Here is a 24,825-nt window from a genome sequence, read left to right as displayed (position 1 = left end):
GTTCATACATTTGTTCATACATTTTCGTTCATTTCTCTGCTACAGAAGCCCATCAGGCCTGCTGGTGTCCCAGTTTCAGATGTGCTCCTTCTTCGAAAAGCAGGCTGACACAGAGTTTAAGGTGCACCCTCTTCATGTCGAAGGTGAGCACTACAATATATTGGTCATTCGGAAGTTGACTCGTGAAGAACAAGACTTACGTTTCTTATTTTGATCCCCATAAGGATTTTATTCATACTGCACATGCCATTAACTCTTTCGCTGTCACTGACATATCGGCACATTTTTTAGTTTCTCCCCTGCAGTGTCACTGACGTACCGGTACATTCTCCATTGTGCATTCAAAAATTTGCGCAGAAGCTCAAAGCTGGCGTGCTTAGACTGGTTCCACTACCTGCGAATCTTTCTGGAATCTTGTGTTTTTGCCCTGCGCTCTGTTGTTTGAGGTTCTCACCCATGCTCTTGGGACAAAGGAACGACAACAGAGCAGTGCAAACAATCACAAGGGCATTTATTGCGCCTTTCATGGACTAATGCCTGCTAGCCGAGTTGCTATCCACAAAACATGTCGATGGGTGCACGACAAATCGCGGAAGTCCGACTCACAGGGACCGGATAATGAGCGAATATGTTCACCCCATGCTGGACACCAACGGTAGTTCGTGTGTACGGTCACGTGAACGATGGCGCGTTTGAACGATCACGTTCTTCCATTCTGGGGTAGGCCAAGCGAGACGGTGTCACAGGAGCATGGATTGATGCATGCGCAGAACGTCCGCGCCACAGAGCCTGCCCCTAGCCAAAGAAGAGCCTACTCCCTGTCACGCCTGACTAACCCCGTCGTTAGGTAGCGCTAGCAGCACGACACTCGCGCCATCTCTCGTACTACTCTGCAAGCATACTGACCGCTGTTGTAAAGCAACGCTGTAAAGCCGGATTACAGGAGACGAGAGCTATGCGGGAAAACAACAAATCAGGGGACGCGGGAGAGTCTGTCATCTCAGCTGGTACGTATATTGAAGAGTACGGAGCGGCCACACCCACCCTTTTTTTGCTGGAGGGCATGGTGCAATTACTGGTACAAGGGTTGTTTTGCCATCTGTCGCAAGTGTGCCGTTTTTTTTTTTTTTATTCTGTTGGCGGGACTGCTACTGCGCGTCAAGATCAGGGGTGCACACTGTTGCCTCTCCAATAGACCGAAACATGACTTGGTCACTGCTTTCGCTTGCTCACCTTGGCCTCGCTTGCTGCTATCCACAGCAAACAAGGTTGTTGTATCCCCTTTCCGTCTCTGTCATCTTGATTTCACAACGTGCCATTTCTCTGTGTTGTATAGGCCGCTGAAAGGGCTCCCTCCGTGCACGGGGTTACTTATGGATGGCTGACCATGTGGGGCCTTCAACTGTGGATTGAAGCGATGGCTCTTCCGATTCCGAATACGAGCAGAGCTCAGATTCGGATTGTGAGAGCTTCTCAACCGAGGAACTGGCAAATTCTGCAGTGTCAGATTCTGATGTTGAAACGGTGGGGCTGTCATCCTGGAAGCGTGTACGACAAATCGAAAATATGTGGGAGAAAGGAGATTTCTCAACCACGCTGTTTCCTTGCGACGCATCACATTCCGGACCGTCTGCGAGCGCAACTCTTCAACCGGATTCGCAAGAAATTGATTATTCCAAGCTGTTTTTTGATGTGGCAATCATTTCGCACACCGTGAGCGAAACGAACCGGTTCACACGACTGAAGCGCACAAGGAGTTGCACGCCCGTCGCCGCGTAAAGCTTAGGGGGAGACAGATGTGGCAGAAATGTACTGTTTTCTTGCGGTTATTCTGCTGATGGGCCTGGTCAGAAAGAATGTCTTGCAAGACTATGGGAGCATGAACCCTTGATTGCACACACCATTTTTCGCAACCATTTTTTTGTTGAACTGCTTCCTGTTCCTCCTGCGGCTCCTGCATCTAAGTGCCCCCACAGATATTGGAGATCGACTGAGAATGGTGCACCCATTTGTGTAAGCAACTTAGAGCAAGCTTAGTAGCCTACTAATTATACACCAACACCTGTGCGTAGATGATGGGTCTATGATGCTATGGAATGGGTGGTTGTCATTTCGGCAATACATTCCTTCAAAGAGGCACCACTTTGGTGCGAAGTTGTTTGTTTTACGTGACGTCAAAACTGGCCACATTCTGAAATTTATTGTTTATATTGGAGCCACGACAAATTTGACCATGGTCAAAGAATTGGAATTCTCTGGCTGTATTGTTCTAGAACTACTTGAAGGCTACCTTGGAAAAGGACATTCACTATTTGTAGATAATTGGTACAGTAGTCTAGCATTGTTCAACTGTGTTCAAGATAAAAAAAAAAAAAACAATGCATGTGGAACTCTCTGGACCAACAGAAAGGGGCTTCCAAATTTCTCAAGAAAGATGAAAAAAGGGGTAGTGGACTAATTTCATACCAAGGCACTTTTTGCGCTCAAATGGCATGACAAGAGGCATGTACATGTCTTAACGTCGATGCATGATGCACGTCTTGAAGACACAGGCAAGGTGGATAGGGTCATAGGTGAGAACAAGTGAAAGCACGCATGTGTCTCAAGACGGACATAGTGATGAGTTTCGCTGAAAGCATTAGGAAGAGCTTCAAGTGGAACAAAAAGTTCTTTTTTTCATGCCTTCATCCTGTTGTATGAAAATGGTGGATGCAAAACATTTGGTGAATTCCGCTTGAATGTTGTGTATGAACTGATACAAGAGTACCATGCTGCTAGGAGGAGAGGGGAAACCAGAGCGGTGATGACCCGACAAGACTCACAGCATGACACTTTCCCTAGATGGTCCCTCAAAGCGAAGCCAAAGGGAGCCACACCCAACGGAGCTGTCACGTGTGTCCGAACACTGTTTGAGGGGAAAACAAAAGGAAAGACCTATGTTATGTCCGCCGAGTACGACAAAGGCTTGTGCTTGGAGCCATTCTTCAGGATCTACCACACTCTGAAGAAGTACCGAGAGCAGTGTTTTTTTTTTGTGTGTGTGTTCCTCATTTATCTCAATTTTGTTTATTAGTGACACATGCTGAAGAATGAAATGTGCATATTCCATTGACGGTGTTATTTGTATCGTCATCATAATCAAACAAATTGCTATGCTCGTTCCCTGATATTCCCGAAACCAAGCCGACACTGGGGATGCATCATGGCCAGAAACACCCGACAGAAAGGGTTAATGGCCAACTGCATTGAAATCTTGGAATGCACAGGAAGCCTAGTTTCATATGGTTTAGAGTAGCCTTTGTGCAAGGTTTTACATTTGAAATATGAGTATATGCGTCATGAAAAGCTTGCAGAAATGTGGTGTTGTCTGGCATCATCTCGTGTTGCAAAGCTGGTGTAACCAATGACCAGCCCAATAAATCTTAGTTTGCAATGCTAGGCGGTCTCTGATTGGCTGCTGCCATTGAGCTGGCTAGTCATGATTCTAAGCAGGCTTGCGAAGTTCAAAAGTAGCTCCTATGCAAAAAGCAGCAGACTTCAAACGTTTCTCTTGGCACTGAACTCATTTACAACAGCAGCAGCCAGGCTCTCGTAAAGGTTCTGCACTCTGTAATAGCTTGTAGCAAAGACGCATTACCACTAGTCACTTGCTTACTCTGGGACTGTTGAGAAAGGTCAACTTCAAACATTTGAGTGCTCTCAATGTAGTTTGTCACCCATGCTTCGGTGCATTGATTCAGGACTGTGCCCAGTTGCTTATTTTTGACATGTGGGCGATCGAGTGGGCGTAAGCTTGAGTGCAAGCTGTAGTGGATGTGTGTAGATAATGTGCGAGAAACTTGCTATGCCAGGAAGCAGTGCTACTCCCTTTGTCAGCACGTAATGAGCAGTACTCATTTTTGCCAATGTTCTGGGGTTCAGGTCCTTTCCTTGAAGGTTATCTAGGATGTCGAAATAAAAAAATACTGGTTTGGTTGAGGTTCATTGCACTGATTTTGTTCTGGTTCTGTTCCGGTCATAAATAAAGTTTTATAACAACTCGCGCAGGTTTTCTCAAGAGATGGGAGGAATGGGCTCCCTGGCCCATGTCAGCAATAAGTATTTATAGAGGCATTCAGATAGCGAAATTTTCAAATCTAATATGAATACTTCAGAAAAACAGTAATTGAATACTGTACCAAATATTAAGTACTGACAATTCCTATTAAAGAAAGTGAAATGAAAAGTCTCGCAAGGTCTGTGTGGCAAAAAAAGGGCTTGTTTACATTATTTATTTATTTAATACATGTACACCAGATGTCATACAGTATGGTCACATCTGATGCACAATGACAATAAAAATAATGAAATACAGGAAGGGCGCATCCCAGATACCTTTGGTAGAGTGTAGTGCTCGTTGAAAGAGCTAAAAGCAACGACACTGCACCAGGCATTGTATTGAGGAAATCCAAACATGTTCAGATGGGTCAAATAATTGCTTTATATAAATCGAGACAGCGAATCCATAGGCTGCTTAAGCCGAGACGGGCTTACTCGACAGCTGGTAATTGGTATGCATAAGTGATCTCCATGTGCGATCCGTCTGATCGCGCTCTCATTACACGGACTAACCGTGAAACAAGCGGCAGAAGAACACTGTAGGCTTATTTCTGGATCGGGGTATCGCAGTACACGCAGCGTCTTCAGCTGACAAACAACCTCCATGAACTTTTATGGATGCCATGGACCTCCCCTTCACAATGGAAGAACTTTCAGTGGCTTTAGCTAATATTAACAAAAAGTCTTCTCCCGGCCTCAACAAACTCGGCTGTCAAGCTATAGCGCGCCTTTCCCGCCACTTTTCTATACAAATAAGGCAACTTTTTTATACAAATGAGGGGAGGGGGGTACCTTTACTAGTACAAATGTGAATAATGTGAATGTGAATACTGGGCAAACAAGGAACCACATCAAATAGACTCGCGCAGGAAAGAAATGCAAGAAAAACGCTGCCAAGAACAAGTAAAGAAGCGAAAGTGTAAACTAAAGATTTCTAGTAGCATTTTTTTAATTAGCTCTGGAAGAATTGTAGAGGAATATATATTTACGGAAATCACAGGCTCTTTTAGATCCTTCATTTACTGTTCTACCAAGTTAAGTGCCATAACCGACTCATATTGTTATTTGGGAAGTTGCATAACAATGCGTGGCTGCCAGTCCCGTACAGCCGCGTAGAGCGCAGGATGCTGAGGTTCTAAACGCACTGCACCCACCGTGGAAGATTACAAAAACACCTACATAAGCACAGCAGAGAAGTTGCTATGTCAGGCAGGTTGACTGATAACTGTGTAATCGCCATTTAGAATAGGCAGAATTATTCTCCACTTCCGCTGCCATTTTCTCTATTCCTTTTTAAATAAACAGATGTTGATTCATAAGTATTTTCACAAGCAATGGTTGTGCTAATTTTTTCCTTTCATACCTATTTGGCTGTTGCCTCTGCTCTTTCCCTTAGTAGATTGCTTAATTTCTCAATTCCTTGCGACTCTTGTTTCCAGCTGCCAATTTCACACAAAAAGTGCTGTACAATTAGGGAAAAACCAGACAAGGTAATGGATTATAATTATGTTGCTTATGGGTTTAACGATTATTGCAGGGTTTGATGATGGACGCTGTTTCGCATTATTTTATTTTCCACCTTACCTAACCCATATTGCAGGTATATGGTTACGAGGATCTGCCAGCATCGCGGTGAGTCGTCACTTGAGGAAATAATGAAGCAAAATGAACAGTTAAACGCAACTGGCATTTTCTCCGGCCGCAGCTTGCTCCATGAGCATACAGACCAGCTGACTATGAACCGAATCCCTTTCCTGGTCCCTGGATTAGTCTAAGCAAAAAAGGTTGAACTAACGAAGCAACAGCAATGCGCACAACCATTGAATACATGGTGACAATTGAACGCATCTCAAGTTAATCGCACAGGCACCAAATCGATGAGAAAACTAGCCTTCACACCCCAGGAGATGCCGATAACTATCGCCATCCAAAAGGAGGGGAAAAGGCAGCAAAATGTTGATTGCCGAATAGTTGTCAAGTCTCAAAATTGATTTTGCAGCGCTTTAGGAATGTTTGTCAGGAGTGGTGGCGTGGTCGGGGAGGAGGGGGGATATGCCGAATAATTTCGAGGGGGTGGGGGCACGGGCCCCCCCTGCGCCCCCCTCCCTGGGTACGTGCCTGGTTGGGAAACTAATAGAAAATGAATTAATAGGCGAATAACATAGTTCCTTGAAATGTGAGGCATCTATCCCAAAGAAATTAGTGGCTTTCAGCAGAGTAGATCAGCACTGGACAATATAATATCCCTGATTTCCTCCGTAGAAGAGCATCTAACTACTGGGCATATTCCATTCATCATGTTCCTTGACATCAAAGCTGCCATCGATTCTGTTTTATATCATTCAGTTCTTGGGGCCCTTGAAGCTGTAGGCTTTGGACGACGCCTTTATACATGGCTCTTGAACTATCTTGAAGGACAGCAGCTTTGCATGGCAACTTCAGAAGGCCTGACATCTTGCTATGCTGTTAAAAAAGGAGTTCTGCAAGGGGCAGTCCTTAGCCCTTTACTATTCAACACCACTCTCATTCGCTTGAAAAAGAGCCTACCAACTGGGCTACATATGATGCCGTACACTGATGACATCTGTATATGGAGTGCGTCACGATCTCGTTGAGTATCTCAGCAGTAACTACAGCGAGCACTTTTCAACATGTCATCGTACCTTACATCACGCGGGCTACATTTATCACCAGAGAAGAGCATTGCTATGGCTTTTACTCGCAAGCGTATGGATGGCTACCCACTAATACTTGGTGGTCGAGCCCTTCCCTATAACACTTCCTCAGTCTATTGATCAATTGTGACCTGTGCTGGGCAGCGGAAGTGAAAATATTACGAGGGCTAATCCCTGGTGCATCCCAGATTATTAGTTCTCTTGCTGGACCCTGGTGGGGTAGCAACTGCCGGTCAATGGTGATGCTTCGTAATGCTTATGTTGATGGCCTCTTGCACTATAGACTTCCTATTCTGCAGCAGCTGTCCTCAACTAATAAGAAAAGCTTGGAAGCGGCACATAGCAGTAGCTTGCATGCTGGTCGCAGTCTTCCGAAGGGTTCATCTTATATAGGGACCATAGCTGAGGCTTAGTGTATGTCTTAAGCTGTTACGAATCCAGGAAATGACCTGCATACATATAAAGCACATAGTCCAACACAAGAATCCTTTCTTGAATAATATCAGGACACAAAACAATTCCTGATTTGGGCACGCTGTTGGCAAAATTCGACTTGCTATTCCCAAACAGGAGCCACAGATCATGCCACTGTAGTTCCCTCCATGGATGCTGTCTCCTCTACACATTCGAAAGTACATCCCTGGAATAAAGTCCAAGAAGAACATGCCTCAGGCAGCTATTTTACAGACAGCACTGGCCTACATGAGTGTGAAGTACTCCACTACGAAGCACATATTTACTGACGGCTCCTCTATGCAACATAGCTCTTCCTGTGGTATTTTTGTTCCTTCCACAGACCAGACGTTTTATTGGCATCAAGAGCGAGTAAGGTCATCAACATGGTATCTGAGCTGTATGCAATGAAGCAGGCGCTAAAATATGTACTATGTCAGCTTCAACAACTACTGCGGTTCTGGTAAACCACAATTCAGACAAGCCTCCCATTTACATCAGTGTAATTCCCTTTAGACTGTAAAAACTCTTGTTATCCCTTATAGTATTCGAGTGAAACTATAATAAGGGGCCTTGAGGATGCAGGGCAAAACCGGCCATTGAGATGCCAACAGTGTGAACAGCGACTGCACTGTTTTGTGCTGGATCCCTTTCTTTTTTCAGTGCACTTCTTTGTTTTTCTTTGTCAGAAAGGGCACTTGCATTCACATTGTGTTACATAATTTACAACTTCATACTTCTAGTCTTTAGCAATGAAAGAAGCTGGCAATTGACATCTCACTCAGTTTCCTGCTTTAAAAAAAAAGTAAAAGGAGATGAGGACATTGATGTTTCTGAAACAAGGACAGTTTGGGCTAAATATTCTGACACTCTTGCTGCACTTGCTGCACTTGGCCCCGTAGGTTGGCGAAATAAATGGAACTTGCTCAGACTCGCTCACAAATGATATTGATATGTGTACTTGTTCATCTTTGTTGGTTGGCCGCATTTCACCATCTAACAAATGTCATCGCTCAGCGCAGGACACACCTGCACGTATCAGGAGTTTCTCGAGTGCTATCAATAGTTTTATCTGCTGTCTATTGTCACAGAACCTTGTGTAATCTGATTGCATGTATGCACGACGCGAATTGTGAAGTACTTTCTGGAAGGCATGCAGGTGCCAGCAATTACTCTGAAACCATCGATGACTCATTTATAAAAGCCGACGTGCTTGGCCCGCTGATCAGATTTTCAACGATCGCCAACTGTGTTCACTGCTATCGTTGGGCCTTGAGTATAGCTTGTCTTTCTGGGCACAGGTTCTAAAGAGTTAGCTTCACCAGTCACAGTTCACTGTGTTCGTAACGATCACTATCACGTGACATCTGGTAGAAGTGCTTTCCGTTCATGAGCCGAACAACCCCAACTAGCCCTGGTCAAAGCCCGGACCGCAAAGAAAACACCAACGTTGTCCCAAACCATCAAGCAACCACAGGCTAAAACAGCTGCCCCCGGAACGCGGACTTCTACCTGAGAAAACCAAGAAGATCATGGCCAAGTCTACAACCCCAATGGTAGTGCCAGCGTCCTCCATCGTGCTGCAACAGCCCAGGGAGCCACCACCAACCTTCCGTGGATCATCATTTGAAGACCGCATAACTGGCTGGAAACAAACGAAAGGGTCGCTGCATTAAAAAACTGGAACTCCGACGACAAGCTGCGGGATGTGTACTTCGCCTTAGAAGACGCCGCCAGGATGAGGTTTGAGAACCGAGCATCAACCCTGACTACATGGGACCTGTTCTGCAACGGTTTACTGCAGACCTTCTTGAGCATCCTGGCAAAGAGCAAGCCCAAGCTCTGCTGGAAACCCGTATTCAGCTGGCAAACGAGGACATCGCTACCCTTGCAGAGGAAATGACTCGCTTTTTCTGCCACGCCATTGATATGTGTACTTGTTTATCTTTATTGGGTGACCGCGTTTCAACATCTAACAAGTGTTATTGCTCAGCGCAGGTCGCGCCTGCATGTATTGAAAGTTTCTCTAATGTTATCGGTGGTTCTATCTGCTGTCTCTTGTCACAGAACCTTGTGTAATCTGATTGCATGTATGCGCAACATGAATTGTGTAGCACTTTCTGAAAGACACGTGGGCGCCAGTAATTACTCTAGAACCTTCGATGACTCGTGTAAAAAGCGAACGTGCTTGACCCGCTGATCAGATTTTCGCCGATCGCTGACTGCATTCACTGCTATCATTGTGCTTTGAGTGTAGCCTGTTTTTCTGGGCGCAGGTTCGACCAATAAAGAGTTAGTTTCACAGTTCACAGTTTTGCTACGGTATTCTTGACAGTCGCTACCACGTGACAATATTTTTTGCTTAGGGCTCACTCGGAGTCGGACTCGCCAAAATCCTGCTCAGCCAGGCTGGGCTCACTTGGACTCGCAAGAATTCTCCTCAACCTTATCCACTCGGAATGCTCCCTTCTAGTCTCTTTTTTTTTTCCTCAAAGGCACCAGAGTGTCTGTGCAAAAGCTGCGTCACTGAGGTTCAATTAAACTACGGTTCACGAGAGCACTGCTGAAAGTCCAGCTCACTTAGTTGTTCTCGAAGACTGTCACCGTCCTCGTCAGTGTAAAGGAAAGAATGGATCAACAAATGTGACGGATAAACCGGACTCAATTTCTAGCTTTCAACAGCTGTCTGATAAAAAGGCTCAATAAATTTGGATTGCAATTGTCTGACACTATCTTTTACAGTGCTTCCAGATTTCGGTTAGGCATATTGAAAGGCCTCAACCATGCAGCTCTTTTTAGTTGTGCAAGAAAACATGTCAAAGAAGTGATGGCATGCTGTTCAAGCAGTGACTTTAGCTTCAATGCCTGTGGCCATGTAGAGTGTTGGTAGAGTGTTGACTGTCTGAACCTCAATCCAGTTAACACAGGTTTGTTTCAACCCGCCGTGGTTGCTCAGTGGCTATGGTGTTGGGCTGCTGAGCACGAGGTCGCGGGATCGAATCCCGGCCACGGCGGCCGCATTTCGATGGGGGCGAAATGCGAAAACACCCGTGTGCTTAGATTTAGGTGCACGTTAAAGAACCCCAGGTGGTCAAAATTTCCGGAGTCCTCCACTACGGCGTGCCTCATAATCAGAAAGTGGTTTTGGCACGTAAAACCCCAAATATTATTATTATTACAGGTTTGTTTCAATTGAGTTTATTAGCTAGTAAGGGGGGGGGGAGCAGCTTTTCAGCTTTGTTGTCAGTGAATTGAGGCTTACTTGCAAGTCTAAAAATGTGAACACCTGCTTCATTTCCTTCATTACGCAGTTGTTGCATTGACTTGTCTGATTGATTGATTGATTGATTGATTGATTGATTGATTGATTGATTGATTGATTGATTGGATTGATTGATTGATTGATTGATTGATTGATTGCCCTCTGTCTTCTTCTCCCACAGGCAACTGCATTTCTATCAGTTACGAGCACAATACACGACACCTACTGATGAGCTGCAGACCAAGTGCTAGGACTCCTTACATGACACACTCTGTGAGTGACCTGTTGTCTGTCTCATATTTGGTCTCTAATTGTGGTCAGGATGTGACAAAGGCCTCCCAATTTTCTTTTTCCCTCTTATGGTGCTTTGTATATCCTAAGGCATTCTTTGTTGCATGGGCCATTGTTATCATAACCACTGTATGCTAAAATTTGCAGTGTCATATTTTTGGGCATCACAGTGCTTATATGAAAAGAAGAAACAAAAAAAAAGGCAGGTAGAGTGGTAGAGGAGACAAGGACTGCTGCATATCAGCAGGTTTGTAGCACCAATTACATACATTATAATGATGTTTCTTTTTTATTCTAACAATGCTAACCAAATATCTTGCACTTGCTTCTGCCTTGTTCTCACTTAAATTTTTAATTGTGTATCGTGTTCTCCTCTCTTTGCTTGTCCATGTCTTCTGCCAGAAAAGATATTTACTCTCAACTAGAGCCAACTAACTCAGCTTTTCAACGTTAAACATATCATTTGCTCACTCATCACCAACATGCATTGTACTGTTGCTGCCACAGCAGTCCATGGGAGCCAGTGTAAGTACAGTTAAATCTCAATATAACAAACATTAACATAATGAAATTCTATAACAAAAAAAGGGGGGAGGAGGGGGTGGTATGGCAGGTTAATGTGCATCTCCTTTTTTAGGGTGTCTGTAGCTGTGCATGGCTGTCAGTGTGGCTGAGCACATACACAGCCCAGCCGCACGGTATTAAAGGTAACCTGCTTCACATGCAAAGAGTGGGCGAGCTGATATGGCATGTCATTGTGTGCTATCTTCCTGCATGTTTAGTGCTGGAAATTGCATAATCTTGAGTTTCAGAGATCTGTTTAAGCGAGAGGCAGACAAAGCATTTGCTCCCCGCTGCCGGAGCTTGTCATAATTGCATCGTCCCACTGTCCACGACACCATCTGCCGCGGGGGAGGAGTGGACATGAAAGCGTTGCTGGCTTCACTTCATGCCGCTGATGTGAAGATATCGTTGACACTGCATGAAATCGTATCTTTCGTCGCTGACTCTCAAATTCAGCTTAAGAGTGCTGATTTGTGACAGTTAAGTCATAATGGCGATCAGCATGCTATGGAACCCCAGTGCCTCTACTTCTATCTGTCATTGCGGCACGCTGTGCTGGCTGACGCAGCTAGGCGAGACCTCAAAGATTGTGTGAATGAGGCGGCCATGTCAAGCCGGCGCAAGCTCACAGAGTGGGGCCACAGCAGCGGCGGGGCCACAAGAGAATGGTGTATCAGATAGTTTCACTTTCATGGGCCAAACACGCCCACGTATGCAGCTGACAGTGGTTCTGGTGCTGGGCCAAGCTCTGTAAGCCGTATGCTTCGACAGGTTTGCGAAATCTCGTGAAAGTGAAACTATCCTTAAAGGTCATGGAGGTCACCCAACACTGTCCCAGTCGCATAGTAGGCGTACCGTGTTGTAATAAAATGACACACTTCATTCGTATTGTAGCGTTTGACCACGGTGTTGTTTTGCTAGTTTCTCGACAGTATGAGCTGAGCAAGCCAAATGGGAAGTGTTTGTGAAAGAGCATTGCATTGGAACAAAAAGAAGCTGTTGTAAATGCTATTGTGTCAAGTGCTAAATGTTGCATGTTGGACGTGCGACTTCTCGAATTATGTTTGTTCTCCTGTGCGAACTATGTTGGTTCCCCGCTTTGAACCGTGTATACTTCTTATATGTTGAGTTCTTGTGTTCCCTTCTACAATGCCTCACAGTGAGAGCATATGTATGCAGATAAGTAAAACTAAGCATCCTTTTACTGTAAAATTTCAACAGTTCGGTCACTTTGTTCAACCTGGGCAACACTCTTTCTGTGCAGATATGCAACATGCTCTTCCCGATGGCAGATGAAGGCAGCCAGTGTGCCTTCAACATTGTCCATGTGTTCAATGGAGGTCCCACTCAGGTGCAGCTGTCCAGATCGTGCATCTGCCTTGACCCTGATGATGCTGCCAACTTCTGGGCTGTAGCTGGTGATGAGTCGTACAAACAGGTAGAGAGGAGTAATTGCACTTGGCATGCAAGAACCAGCGCTCTGTGTACCATTCACAGAGCGGCACACTTTCTTTTTTTTTCTATGGATAGTATGTCCCTGTATTGCAAATTGAGTTTAATTATCCCAGTTACAAGGGGCAGTGTTCTCATACGATCACTTTTGGGAGTACAATTACTTTTGCAAGGTTTCACGTGACTCTGAACTGGACTTCTCGAAGTGTATGGCCAGCAGTGTTTCTGGCACTGTAAGAAGATAGCAAGCTTGGCACGATGCCAGGAACACTGATGCGTCAGGTGCTGAGTCAGGTGAGGTCTCCCAAAAATGATCGTAACCCCAAAGGTGATCTCATGAGAACACTGTCCCGGTAACTGCCTGGGAATGTTGTGCACCCAATTCTGAATTGTTACACAGCTAATCCTGCTTATATTCAATATTCAGGTGCCAAGAAAATTCCGTTACAACCTGGTGGCATGAAAAAAAGCTAGGAGGTGACAGACATCAAAACATTTTAATTAGACGGAAAGAAGTACATTTGAACCCACTTTAACATTACCAATTTTAGCAATACTTGGATGTACAGTCAACGACCGATTTTCTGGATGCTCGATTTTTCTGAGATGTCTGATAATTCTGGCGGCTTCGCAGCACCACCACGTACGCACCCCATAGAGTCAATTTATAAGAACGTATGAAATCTCTGATGCTAGAGCTCTACGCCATCCTATTTTTCAGACTTTTTTCCATGACCGCAGGTCTGAAATGGCATTAGTCAAAGCCACTACTGCCACCACTATATCTCGCTGCCTCGAACCGGCGCTCTCGCACGCAGATCCGCTGGCAGCCATAGCCACCACCGCGGCAACGCTAGGCCTAGCTAATTCGACGTTTGCTACTTTTAGCAGTTCACCTCTGTTAGCAATGGCACCTTTGTAATGGCCTTTGTAATCTTCGCCAATGGCTTTGAAACTTGGAAAGCGAGGCATGTTGCATTATGCCAGTTTCCGAAAGTAAGCTTCTCCTCAATACTGCAGTTTTGCGTGCAATGAAGCATACGCGAAGTAGCGAGGTGAAGCATACTGAGTAGGAAGGGGCAATTGTCGCAGAACACGGTATGCATTCCTTAACTTCACATGCGTGCACCCGTCGTCTCCTCTCATACTACGAGCACCGATACGCTTAATAAGTGTACTGGCAGGCCTTCAGAGCTGTTTCGGATGTGCCTGTAGAGATTTGAGCCCTTGGGGGCAGTAAAAGGCATACATTCATATTTTCGGACTGCCCAATTTTTTGGACGTTTTCGCAGAAAAATCGGACGTTGACTGTAGCAATGGGTAGCTGTGGCACCGTGAACATTTGTTTGTTCTGCGATAAAATAAACATCTTATTATGTAGCGTTCCTTGTTAAAAGGACGTAATAGATTTAAAGCTTTGCTGTGGAACAGGTGTTCATCTTGTCTCCGTTTGTTCCAACTTCGTCCTCCTTTTCTCCCCTCCCCAGATTCCTGCGCTTATACTGGCTCATACTGGCTCATACTGCTACACCATTACAGGTTTCTTTTGCCGAGCCCTCCATGGGTAATACTTGACGTGTCCAATTGAAGCACATTCACCGATGTATCAAACAATCTTCAACATTTCTTTTTGAGTTGCTGTCTTTGTCACAGAGCAAGGGCCGTAAAATTTGGAACTGGAATCTCTTGCACCTTTCTTAACTAGAACAAGGTTCGTGATTTGAATGTCTGGGATATCTGAGCGATGTCTCTTGTGAAAATCTTTTTTCATTCGTTTATGGTACCTCTTCTTTTGGGATTTTCATTTCCTCTCCTTGACGATCTTGAGATTTCGTAAGAGCCCCAACTCACAATCTGCCTGCAGAATAGGGATTTCTCCTGAAGAAGTGAACTGTGGGGTGCACCCCAAGCCACTGGTGTAGGAGCAGTTGTGATGTTCTACAGCTGCTTTTAAAGAGCATTTCCATCCACCAGGGAAACTTGTACATTCTGATGTATTGTTTCACATCTCATATAGCATGCTGTGCTAGGCCACTTCCCGCTGGATAGTATGAAGTGCAGAAATTGATCTGATATATAATGTGGTTTCAAGCCCATCTCGCTAGTTTTTCACTTTTAAATGCTGGACTGTTGTCACATACGATTGTCCTGGTTGTCCTAACGATATCCTGTTCGAGGGGGGAGATAACACTATTTGCATCTTCTTTTCCTGCCCGTGCCGCGACCATCCTGGTGCATTCATCTGTGGCCAAGGAAAAGCTTGTATTTTTCTGACTCCTTGTTTCTTGTTTAGCTTGGCAAAACCCAGGTGTATAACTTCAAAAAGGCATGTTTGGCATTTGTAGGTTGCTTATATTTAACTTTGTTGACTTGAAAAATATGCCATAAAGGAATGTATTGATTAACTTCGTTAATGTGAGGCCATGTAAATTGTAGATGCACCAAAATCTGTTGTGTCCTCCATATTCTTGGCTATTGTGGTACAAATAAAGCACCCTGGAAACCAGCGTTGGTGGGACTTGATGCTGAGCTTCAATAAATATAATTTGTTCAGTGCCTTCCCACAATTTTACTTCATTGATTTCTTCTGTTTGTTCTTTGGTGGATTGTGTCATCAGTCTCGACAAAGCATTGGCATCAGTCAAAAGGAGTCCAGGTTGGTGGGAGATGGTGAAGTCAAACTGCTGCAAGTAGTTCCCCGTCGTACATATTGAATTGCTTTAAGGACTGCAAGATCTTCCTTTTCAGTAGTGGTGTAGTTAAATTCAGACAGCTTGAGGGTGTAGGTGTAGTAACTTACTATATGTAGCTTTTCTTGGCCTGATGCTTCTGGACATTTCTGATGCAAAACTGCACTTGTCCATAGTTTGAGGCATCGGTATTCAGCTCAAAGGATAAAGTAAAATCTGGTATACGTAGAATAGGGTCAGCAGAGATTCTGTGCACCGTATCATGGTAGACTTTCTCACATTTGTCATTCCACTCAAATGGAACTTCTTTCTGCATTACAGTCGAACCCGACTATATCGAACCCGTTTACATCGAATTATTCTATATATCGAACAATTTCTGGACACGATATAGTTACAATGAGTATATATCGCAAAAATTACGCTTACATCGAACAAAAATAGCAGCGACACTTGCTATATCGAACGTCAAGCGGCGGCAAGTGCCCCCGAAAGTTGGCTTTCCCTCGCGGTGGCGGAGAAAACCCGGCTGCGCGGCTCCATCCAACCGCTCTCCCTACCGTGACCGCGCCCGACCGCGCTGCTTCGGACGAGCCGTCGGCACCCCCCTTGCAAAATATGATCCTGGCCCGCCCACAGCGCTTGCTCAGACAGCCAATCAGATGCTCTTGTGCCCTCATCATGCAAGATGGCGAAAGTGCGACTTGTCTCGCTGTTTTTGTGTGCGCATTGTAGGCCTTCTCCCGCAGTGTTGCCGTGATGAAGCGGAAGAATTTGCCTTTCGTCGTGAAGCTCGCAATCATAAATCGTGTCGAACGCGGTGAGAAGTCGTATGTCCCCGCAGAGCACAAGATTCCGAGGAGCACTCTCGGCACGATCTTGAAGAATAAGGGGGAGATTAGGGCTAAAGCGTCCAAACTCGCGACCTGGTGCCCGTGGCGCCCGACTCGTACGCATGGCCGTGTACGAGTGGTTAATCTGAAATTGCTTCAGCCGTGCCGACTTTCGCGTGCTCAGTGATGACTGAATCCTGATGAATGCGAAGAAGCCGTTGCTGATGTTTCCGAAGTTCGGAGCGAGCTCTCAGAATTTCCGGAAGCTTTTGACGAATCAACAGTGGACGAGTTTGTGAGCGCAAATGATGGTGTCGCGACCACGGGAGAGCCCGAAAACGAAGACTACATTGCCAACAGCGTACCGAGCACAAGTGAAAGTGGGCACAATGAGGAAAGCAACGACGGTCCTTGGCCCACATCCTCCGAAGTGATTGGTGCACTCGCACTAGTTCGGTGCTTCTGCGCGAATGTGGAAAGTTGCGGCCTCAGCTGCTCCGACTCCTTAATGTGGAAAAGTGCGTGCGTCGCAGGCAGCGAAATTGCCAAAGCAGAAGAAAATGCAGGACTATTTCGTGCGAAACTAAGCTAGTTTAATCAATAAAGTGATTTTATAAATGGTATGTGCTTTTATGACATCCAATTATTTAGCAGGCTTATATCGAATTATGCTCTATATCGAACTGATAGGCGTTTTTTTGCGAGTTCGATATAGCCGGGTTCGACTGTAGTCATCTGAGGCATCTAGTTTTGACGGCAGTCTTTTATGAAAGGTCCGCAATGTCCTGCTAATCCCAAAACACCTGAAATGAGTGGACGTCGTATGGTTTTACCAGTTGGGAGATCCTGTCAACAAAATCTTGTTCTGTACTTTTAGTGGTCCCGTCAACAACGCTTCCAAGAAACACAACTTTTTTTTGAAAGAATGCACTTATCTTAATATTGACTTTGAGGTATGCCAAGCTCAAGGCATTTAATACCTGAGACAGTTTTGGAGAAGACGATATCATCTATGTACATGTTGCAAGAGACACCTTGGAAAGGCTTCGGGACTTTATTCATGGTCTTCTGGAACCATGCTGACGAGTTCTTCCAGCTTAAAGGAAGCAGGTATACTCATACCAATTGAAGGGCGTGATAAAAGCAGTGGACATTTTTGTTTCTTCAATTAGCAAGATCTGCCGGAAACCTTTGCACAAGTCAATACGTGAATTTTTCGGCAACCACCTGTCTCATCTATGATTGTGTCTATCTTTGGCATGGGAAATGGTATGAATTCTGTCTGATGATTCAGAACCCTGTAGTCTGTGCACAGTCTGAAAGTTCCATTTTCCTTTGGCACAATTGTTATGGGAGAGGCAAAGCGCGACACCGAAGGTTGGATTATGTCGGCGTCTAGCATCTCCTCCAATTGTTTCTTCAACCTTATCTTTCACTCTCTTGACACGTTATAAGGTGATTTGCGGATGATGGTCTTGTCAGTTAGCTTAAAAGGCACATTGTGTGACTTCGTCGCTTCCGGATGGCTTCCTATGCATACAAGTTCAGGGTAGGTCATTGCAATATCCTCCGCGCACTTGACAACTCGTAGGTTATCTTGTCACCGTGCTGTGTCTCATCCCTTGGTAGTGCTTCAACTAAAACCGCATCGTCCCTGTATAAGTTGATGTTCAGTTTCTTTGTGTCTGGTCTGGATAGCAGGAAGTCATATGTCACACCCTTTATCGCCAATACTTCACTCTTTATTTCATGACCTTGGAACTCTATGTTTACTGATGCCCACTGATTATGCAATGTCACTTTTGCATCATAACCTTGTACCCATAGCACTCTTTCACTACGCAGGTGACTTGCATCCACCAGCTTGGCATTTATTATATATACAGAAGCACCGCTGTCAACCAAAGCCATCATGTGTCTGTTTTCCACTTTGACAGGAATGTGATGTAGGTTAAAGCAAGTTTCTCAGTTGTGGTCATCAGGTCGGACTGATCACCCTTGATTATTAGTTTTTTTTCATTGGAAACTCTTGAGCATCATCACTGACATTATTCACTCAACCTCTGGGAGCGCACAAACCGAAGTTCTCTGTGTTGCCTGCAATGTGGCTTAGTTCTCGCTGATTATGGCTTGACTAATCCGTGCCGGTCTGTCTGAAGCAACTGCTCGAGTTAGTAATTTTTTCTTCTGAAGTAGATGGCACATCCTGAAGGCACTCCAGGAGCCTGTCTATAGCTTTAAGTGATCATACTCGCACTTGCTTCAGAACTTCAGCGTGCAGTCCGTGCATTATTAGGGCTATCACGGCAGAAGATGAAAGCATAGGCTTGGCCAGCTTTAAAAGGTGCTGTCTCTCAAAGAAATACTCGACGAGGGACCCCTGCTTGAATTTGAAATTAGGCGTGGAATCCCACCTTTGTACTGGGTTGTTTCGGAATGTCATCAAGAATTTTTCTTTCCATTGGTTCCAAGAGTTGTCATCGTCTTCAATATTGTGCAGATTGTACCACTTGCATTCAACACCTCTCAAATAACTGCGCATGTTAGCAATCTTGTCCTCATCAGAGCGCTAGTTGTTCTTTCCAGCAGCATATTCATGGAATTCAAGCCAACTTTCCAGACTTTAACACATGTCGCCAAACGTATCGGGTTCTACAAATTTAGTCACCGGCTTCTCAGAATTTAGAGAGCTTATAAGGCGATGTAACCAGTTGGTTCTGTTGCATAATCTGTTCCTGCTGTACCTGAAGAGCTTTCAAAATGAGGCTCACCTCTTCCATTGAAGTCCGTGATCCAGAGTCCTTTCAACACATCGATTGAAGAACTAGTTCGTTGTAGGTCACCAGACGAAAGTTCACTTTCACAGCACCCATCCAACATAGTTCAGCAGTGTCCACGGAAGCCTTCTGCAAAACCAGTTTCACGAGTTCTGCCGAGTTGAGTTCACGAGGTAGTTCCACCGCTGGTTTATTTTCAGCTTGGTACCTAAGAAAGACCTCTGTGGAGGTCTCCTCAAGGAAAATGCCACCCACATGTTGGAGTCAGTTGCCGGCTGTGCCAAAATAATGTAGCGTTCCTAGTTAAAAGAACAAAATACACTTAAAGCTTTGCTGTGGAATGGGCGTCCACGTTGTTGTTGTTGTTGTTGCATCAAAGCAGGCATCCACCTTGTCTGTGTCCCCTCCCCAGGTTCCTGCACATCTTCATCTTCTATGCAAAGGCTCATACCGCTAGCATGCATAGTTGCTGTAATAATGTATATCAGGGGGGCAGTAAAAGGCATGCATTCATTTTTTTGGACTGCCGAATTTTTCGGATGTTGACTGTAACATAGAGTAGCTGTGGCACCATGAACGTTTGTGTGTTCTATGCTAAAGTAAATAGATTATTATAATGTTCATATGCCGTTTTATTCATTATAACAAATAAATTTGGCTACTGGATCTTTCAAAAGGAAAAGGAACATGAAATCTCTGCAAAGAAAAAGAATTTATACGTGACTCTGCTATTGCAAACACCAGAGACCAGTGGAGCTGGGGGAAGGCCAGTGAAGTAGTGCCGAACCACACAAACACGAGTGCCGGCAATGCATCGCTACGGTGTCCGCCAAAGACGTCTACTACAGCGTCCGTGATTCGTGTGGCCAACACCGCAGTAGACGCCACGGTTGTCTCCACTCTGTACGGAGCAGCGGGCGAGGAGGACATCGAGGCACCCTAGCAGCCGCCGGAAAAGAATGCCCCTCCTTCATCACCTGACCCCCCTGCCTCGCGCGCCACAGGAGAGGGCATGCATCCTGGCCGCATTCCTCGCTCACATGCGCGCTGCTCCTTCTCCCCTGCTAAGCTCCACCCACCCTTGCCGCGTCTCTATGCTGCACGATGTTATTTTTATACTATGCGTCCACTCTCTCTCAGCTCTCTTTGCCCCAGCTCGGTGAAGCTGCGGACGCAAAGAGAAACCCAGCGAGGTTCTAACAGCTCCACTGTAAAAGGAAACTCAAGCTTCCGCACTTGCCTGTGTTCCGCGCGCGCCGCGCACACCATATTGGCAGCCTCGTGCGCTTCTCTCCCTTCTCCGTGTCAACCCTCCGAAACACAAGGTGACTGTGCCGACGGCCGCTGGTGAAGGCAGCTGTCAGTGCCGTCGACTGCCAATTGACCACTTTTGGCACATGTATGTTTCTGAATTGAGTTGTGAGTCAGTGCTTTCTCCTCCTTTTCTCATACCTTGTGACATTGATGTTGGTGCTGTACGACCTCATTCTTGGCCTCTAGTGTTCTTTTAAGCTACAGTGAAAGGAAAAGAAAGCACAGGTTGCCCTATCTGCGCAGGTTCTTGTGTGGGATGCTTCGTCGGGCAAGCGCATTCACCAGCTGCCAGTCACCAACCCTGTGCTGGATGTGTGCCCTGTGACAACTCCCCTCGGCTGGGGTCTGGCAGCACTCGCCAAGAACACCCTGTCACTATATTCTTGGAAGCATGGTGTCAACTAAGTGTCATATGTCGAAGGGCAGCATCAAACTCTCACCGAACAACGTCGGGCTCTGCAAAGTGGACCTCTTTGTATGGCGTCAAGCAAATTGGGGTCTGGCTGCAACTGTTCTGCCTCGTCGTCAAATCTGTACATAGAAAAGGGACTTTGAAATTATGCTCTCAGGGGTCTGCGACTAGAGACTGCTATTGCATGTCATAATCTATTTCTTGTACAGGACAGTTGTTTAGCTCAGAGGAAAGCTCATCACTTGTTGGACGTTCAGCCATCGTTAACGTGTTGGACTTGACACACTGGGCACAGAACCACCACATGGCCCTCGTATGGCAGCCTGTGGCTGCAATGTGAATATGTCACATGCTGCACTTACGATATGTGTGATAAAGGGGCCCTACATAGCACTGTCAAGTGTTTCATTGTCACAGCACCCCCGCTCCCCCCCCCCACTCCCCCCAGCTGAACATTGGCATGCTCTGGATTAGAGTGCATGTGCAGTAAGTGAATGACTAAAACTTCTGTGCCTTTTAAAAGCACCAACTTCCTTTCGACTTCAAGACACATTGTACAGGGCTACATCGCATGGTTCCATGGGGTAGACCAGGCACTGTTGTCTGAAGTTAGCTCTACTAATGAGAGATTGTCTTGCTTTTCCAATTATATAAATTTAAATGCTGTGCATGTATCATATTTATTGTGGGATGCCTCAACTTTGTCAACTGGATACTGTTGTTTGCATACCAACCTACTTTAGGTTCCCTTTAAAGCTTCAGTTTTGAGCAGTTCTTGACGTGAGGCTCTGACACAGCTGTTAGATGCGGCAAAGATACCTGGGGGGTATTGGCGGCTGAGTCAATGGTCATGTTTTGCCAAACATTGAATCATGGCGGGATGAGTGTCATAAAAATGTACCCATGCATAAACGGTAAGCGCACGTCTCGCAATTCATTTGAAACATGGCTGCATGCATATCACAAGTATTTACTCCTTTGTGATCAATAAGTGCAAGTCTCATATATTTTGATGTGTTGTGGTTTACCCAAAGCACCTAATGCCATGACATAGATTGAGGCACCTAGACCTGCCACGTGGGCTAGGAAATCATGTTGTACAGGTTATTTGTATATTACCTCTGCAAAATATTGTACAATGTTGGCTTATGTACTGAGGACCGCCCACAGCTGTTACTTGTGCCAAAAGATAAACCAGGAAGCTGTTAGGGAAGCTGCGGCAGGTTAAGTGACGTTGCGAGTGAAACGTGAATGTGCCATCACTTTGCACTTCAGCGTCATAAAGTTGGACAGCGTTGTAAAAAGCACCTTGCACTCAGCACAATACCTTCCTCTAGATGGCTGCGATTTGTTTTCTTTGGAGCACACTTGAAATGGTTGTCTATAACCAGCAATGTCTGTTACACAGCTTGAAGTGTTTTCTTGCCTGATCTGAAAGTAGAGTCAGCCTTAAAAATTTTTTTGTAAACCTGAGTGCACACAATCTTTTTCATAGCTTGCATCAAGTTGGCTTCAAACAGGATCGGTATCTTTACAGAAAATATGGTATCTAAATATATTCTTTCTGAACTTTCCTCTTAGCGCTCCTATTTTAAGATGTGTAGACGACATCAGCTGAAGTTAACAAGCATCTGTGACGAGCACCTTGTGGCAGGTCAGGTGTGACTGCTTGTTTCCGTGAATGTTATTTACGCTCGGCATTTCATCCACTATTTTCAGTTCTCTTCAACATGCAAGTTGATTAGCTTGATTTGGCATTGAGCAGTCAATTGAACAACACTGTCAGTGCACTTTCCAGGTGAAGCCAGCTGTCATGGGAATGGAGTCCAACATGCCATGTCACACAACTGTAATGTGTCAGAGTGGTTCTTGTTCGTTTTCATTTATTCTTTTGCATGTCTATTTCATCTCAATTCTTAATTCTGCACAGTGACAAGCCAAAGCCATACCCCCTTTAATACGCTGGAGAGACGGCTTTGGTGACTCAACTTCTGGGTTATTGGAGGTGTCTGCCTCCTTTGGGAGGTTTAGAAGTGTACATAATATATAAGGTGTGTGCTCACCTGTGTCCCAGGTTTGAGGGAGGAAGGAGGGGAGGGGGGGTAACAAAACACGATGGTGCTTCTGCAAAGCATCTAATAGTGACAATTTTAAACAAGTGTTTGAAGGTGTTGCTGTTGTGTGTGCATATGCGTACAATAGTTGGCGAGCACCCTGGTGTGAATCAATAAATGCTTTGTGCGTGAGTTTTTATTAAGTGTTGTGTCATTTTACTAAGAGTATGCACTAAGAGTATGTCTACTAAGCACATGTGAGCTTTATTTTGGACTATTGCATAGAAGTTTGCATGTCCATGCTTGTACTGCAGTTGTAACAAGCAGTCGTAAAGGTTTGTTTCCTTCCTCTGTGGTATACAATAACACCCACTCCAGAGATAGGCTCAAGTGAAGCATTACTGTTATGGTCTTTGCATTCTCTTGGGAATACGTATCGATACATTGGTCAAGCTGCCAAATGCAGCAGCAAATAAAACTGAGAAGCAATTTTGTCAAGGAAATGCTGTGAATTTGCACATTACTGGCGCGCGCGTTTAAGTAATCTTGCTTGAGCTAGTAAAGCTTGTACAGGACCAGCACAGCTAAACTTGCTGCAATCATTATAGTGCACTGGCCACTGTCTTGAAAGGATGATTGTTGCCGTATTTACTAGATTCCGACGTACACTTTTATTCTGGAAATGCTTCAGATTCAAGTAAAATATCAAAATTAAAATAGTGACAACCCACCATGATAGTTATTGAACATTCCTGCAATCCAAACGAATCCAGCCTGCATGTTGTTTCAGCTATAGGAGCAACAGTAGCTTTTCGCCCACTCTTTGTTAGGCTCTAGCAGATTTTAGATGCTATAGACCCTTTTTCTGTTTACAAACATAGGCCCTGGATGGCTTCAGGTTTTGCCCACTGATGTAGCCCGCTAAATATCGCGGGCAAAAAGAAGGCGATGAGTAGCAGGAGTGCATTATTCCTGTACATAACCACAACTATCCTATCACGTTTGCCGTAAGCTATAGAAGAATTATTAGTCTTGAGGCATTATGCATATTTCTTTTATCTGAAAACGTAAAATAAGGCTTTCTGTACATTGAAACTAATTAAAAGCACATTTTTGGTTGTGGTGTAGTCAACTAATAAGGCACTTGACTGGAAGTTTCTTGGGGCTACACTCCCACTGCTGCTATCGCACGCGTGAAACCGTCTAAGTTAGGCTGCCATAGTCTACGAGATGCAGTACTTCGAATGCCATTAACAGCACTAAAAACGAGATGATCAGGGCTTCTGACAATGACAAGGAGGCCTCCAACAGTGACGATTCGTGGTGCCAGACCAACTGCAGGTCGGATGCATACATTTTGTTTTCACAAGTAAAATCAAATTGTCATTACTCTATGCCTCTCACATTGAAGTACTGCTGCCTGAACAATCAAGAGCATCACACTTGTAATTTGGGAGATGCATGTCAAAAAAGAAGGGCACTCCATTTTTAATTTCGAGCAGTGAAAGTCGGCCGCATGTCACAATCGAGTAAGTACGGCAAATCAAACTAAAAAAAATTGGGTTCTTTGATCACTAGGAAGTGTGCATTTTGACATGCACTTTTGTATTCTGAATTTTACCTTCATTGTCTGGGAACGCTTTCGTCTCCTCTGGGGAAATGTTGGCCGGGGGTACGAACCTCAAGATTATTTGTTGATACGAGGCTTTTGGGCCCTATGCAGCAGTCTCGGAGGATGCTGTGGAGGAGCCATGCTGCCCATATTTTTACACCAGGAAGAACTGGCCTTAAAACATTCTGGAACACAAGGTTCAAGTGAGAGCTTCGACAGGCTAGTGATTTCATCACTGTTGTGTTGCTTGCAACTGTGACTTATGGGTTGTTCGCAGAGCTCAAGTGTTGGGCTTCATTAGGTGAAGAACAATTCAAGCAGCATTTATTTACCATCGA

General features: G+C 45.0%; 1 protein-coding gene across 1 annotated transcript in view; it reads left to right on the top strand.

Moving 5' to 3' along the window:
- Positions 1-23,074, top strand: part of LOC142560524 (E3 ubiquitin-protein ligase rfwd3.S-like) — a 59,240-nt gene extending 36,166 nt beyond the window's left edge. Inside the window, exons 11-14 of the mRNA XM_075672693.1 lie at positions 46-143; positions 10,670-10,761; positions 12,608-12,781; positions 20,653-23,074. Coding sequence (XP_075528808.1) covers positions 46-143; positions 10,670-10,761; positions 12,608-12,781; positions 20,653-20,814 — 526 coding nt within the window. The 3' untranslated portion in view covers positions 20,815-23,074. The remainder of the gene's footprint in view (positions 1-45; positions 144-10,669; positions 10,762-12,607; positions 12,782-20,652) is intronic.
- The last annotated feature ends 1,751 nt before the right edge of the window (positions 23,075-24,825 follow it).

The sequence above is a fragment of the Dermacentor variabilis genome, chromosome 10 (genome assembly GCF_050947875.1).
Source record: "Dermacentor variabilis isolate Ectoservices chromosome 10, ASM5094787v1, whole genome shotgun sequence".
Classification (NCBI taxonomy): domain Eukaryota; kingdom Metazoa; phylum Arthropoda; class Arachnida; order Ixodida; family Ixodidae; genus Dermacentor; species Dermacentor variabilis.
This window is presented reverse-complemented; position numbering and strand designations above follow the sequence as displayed.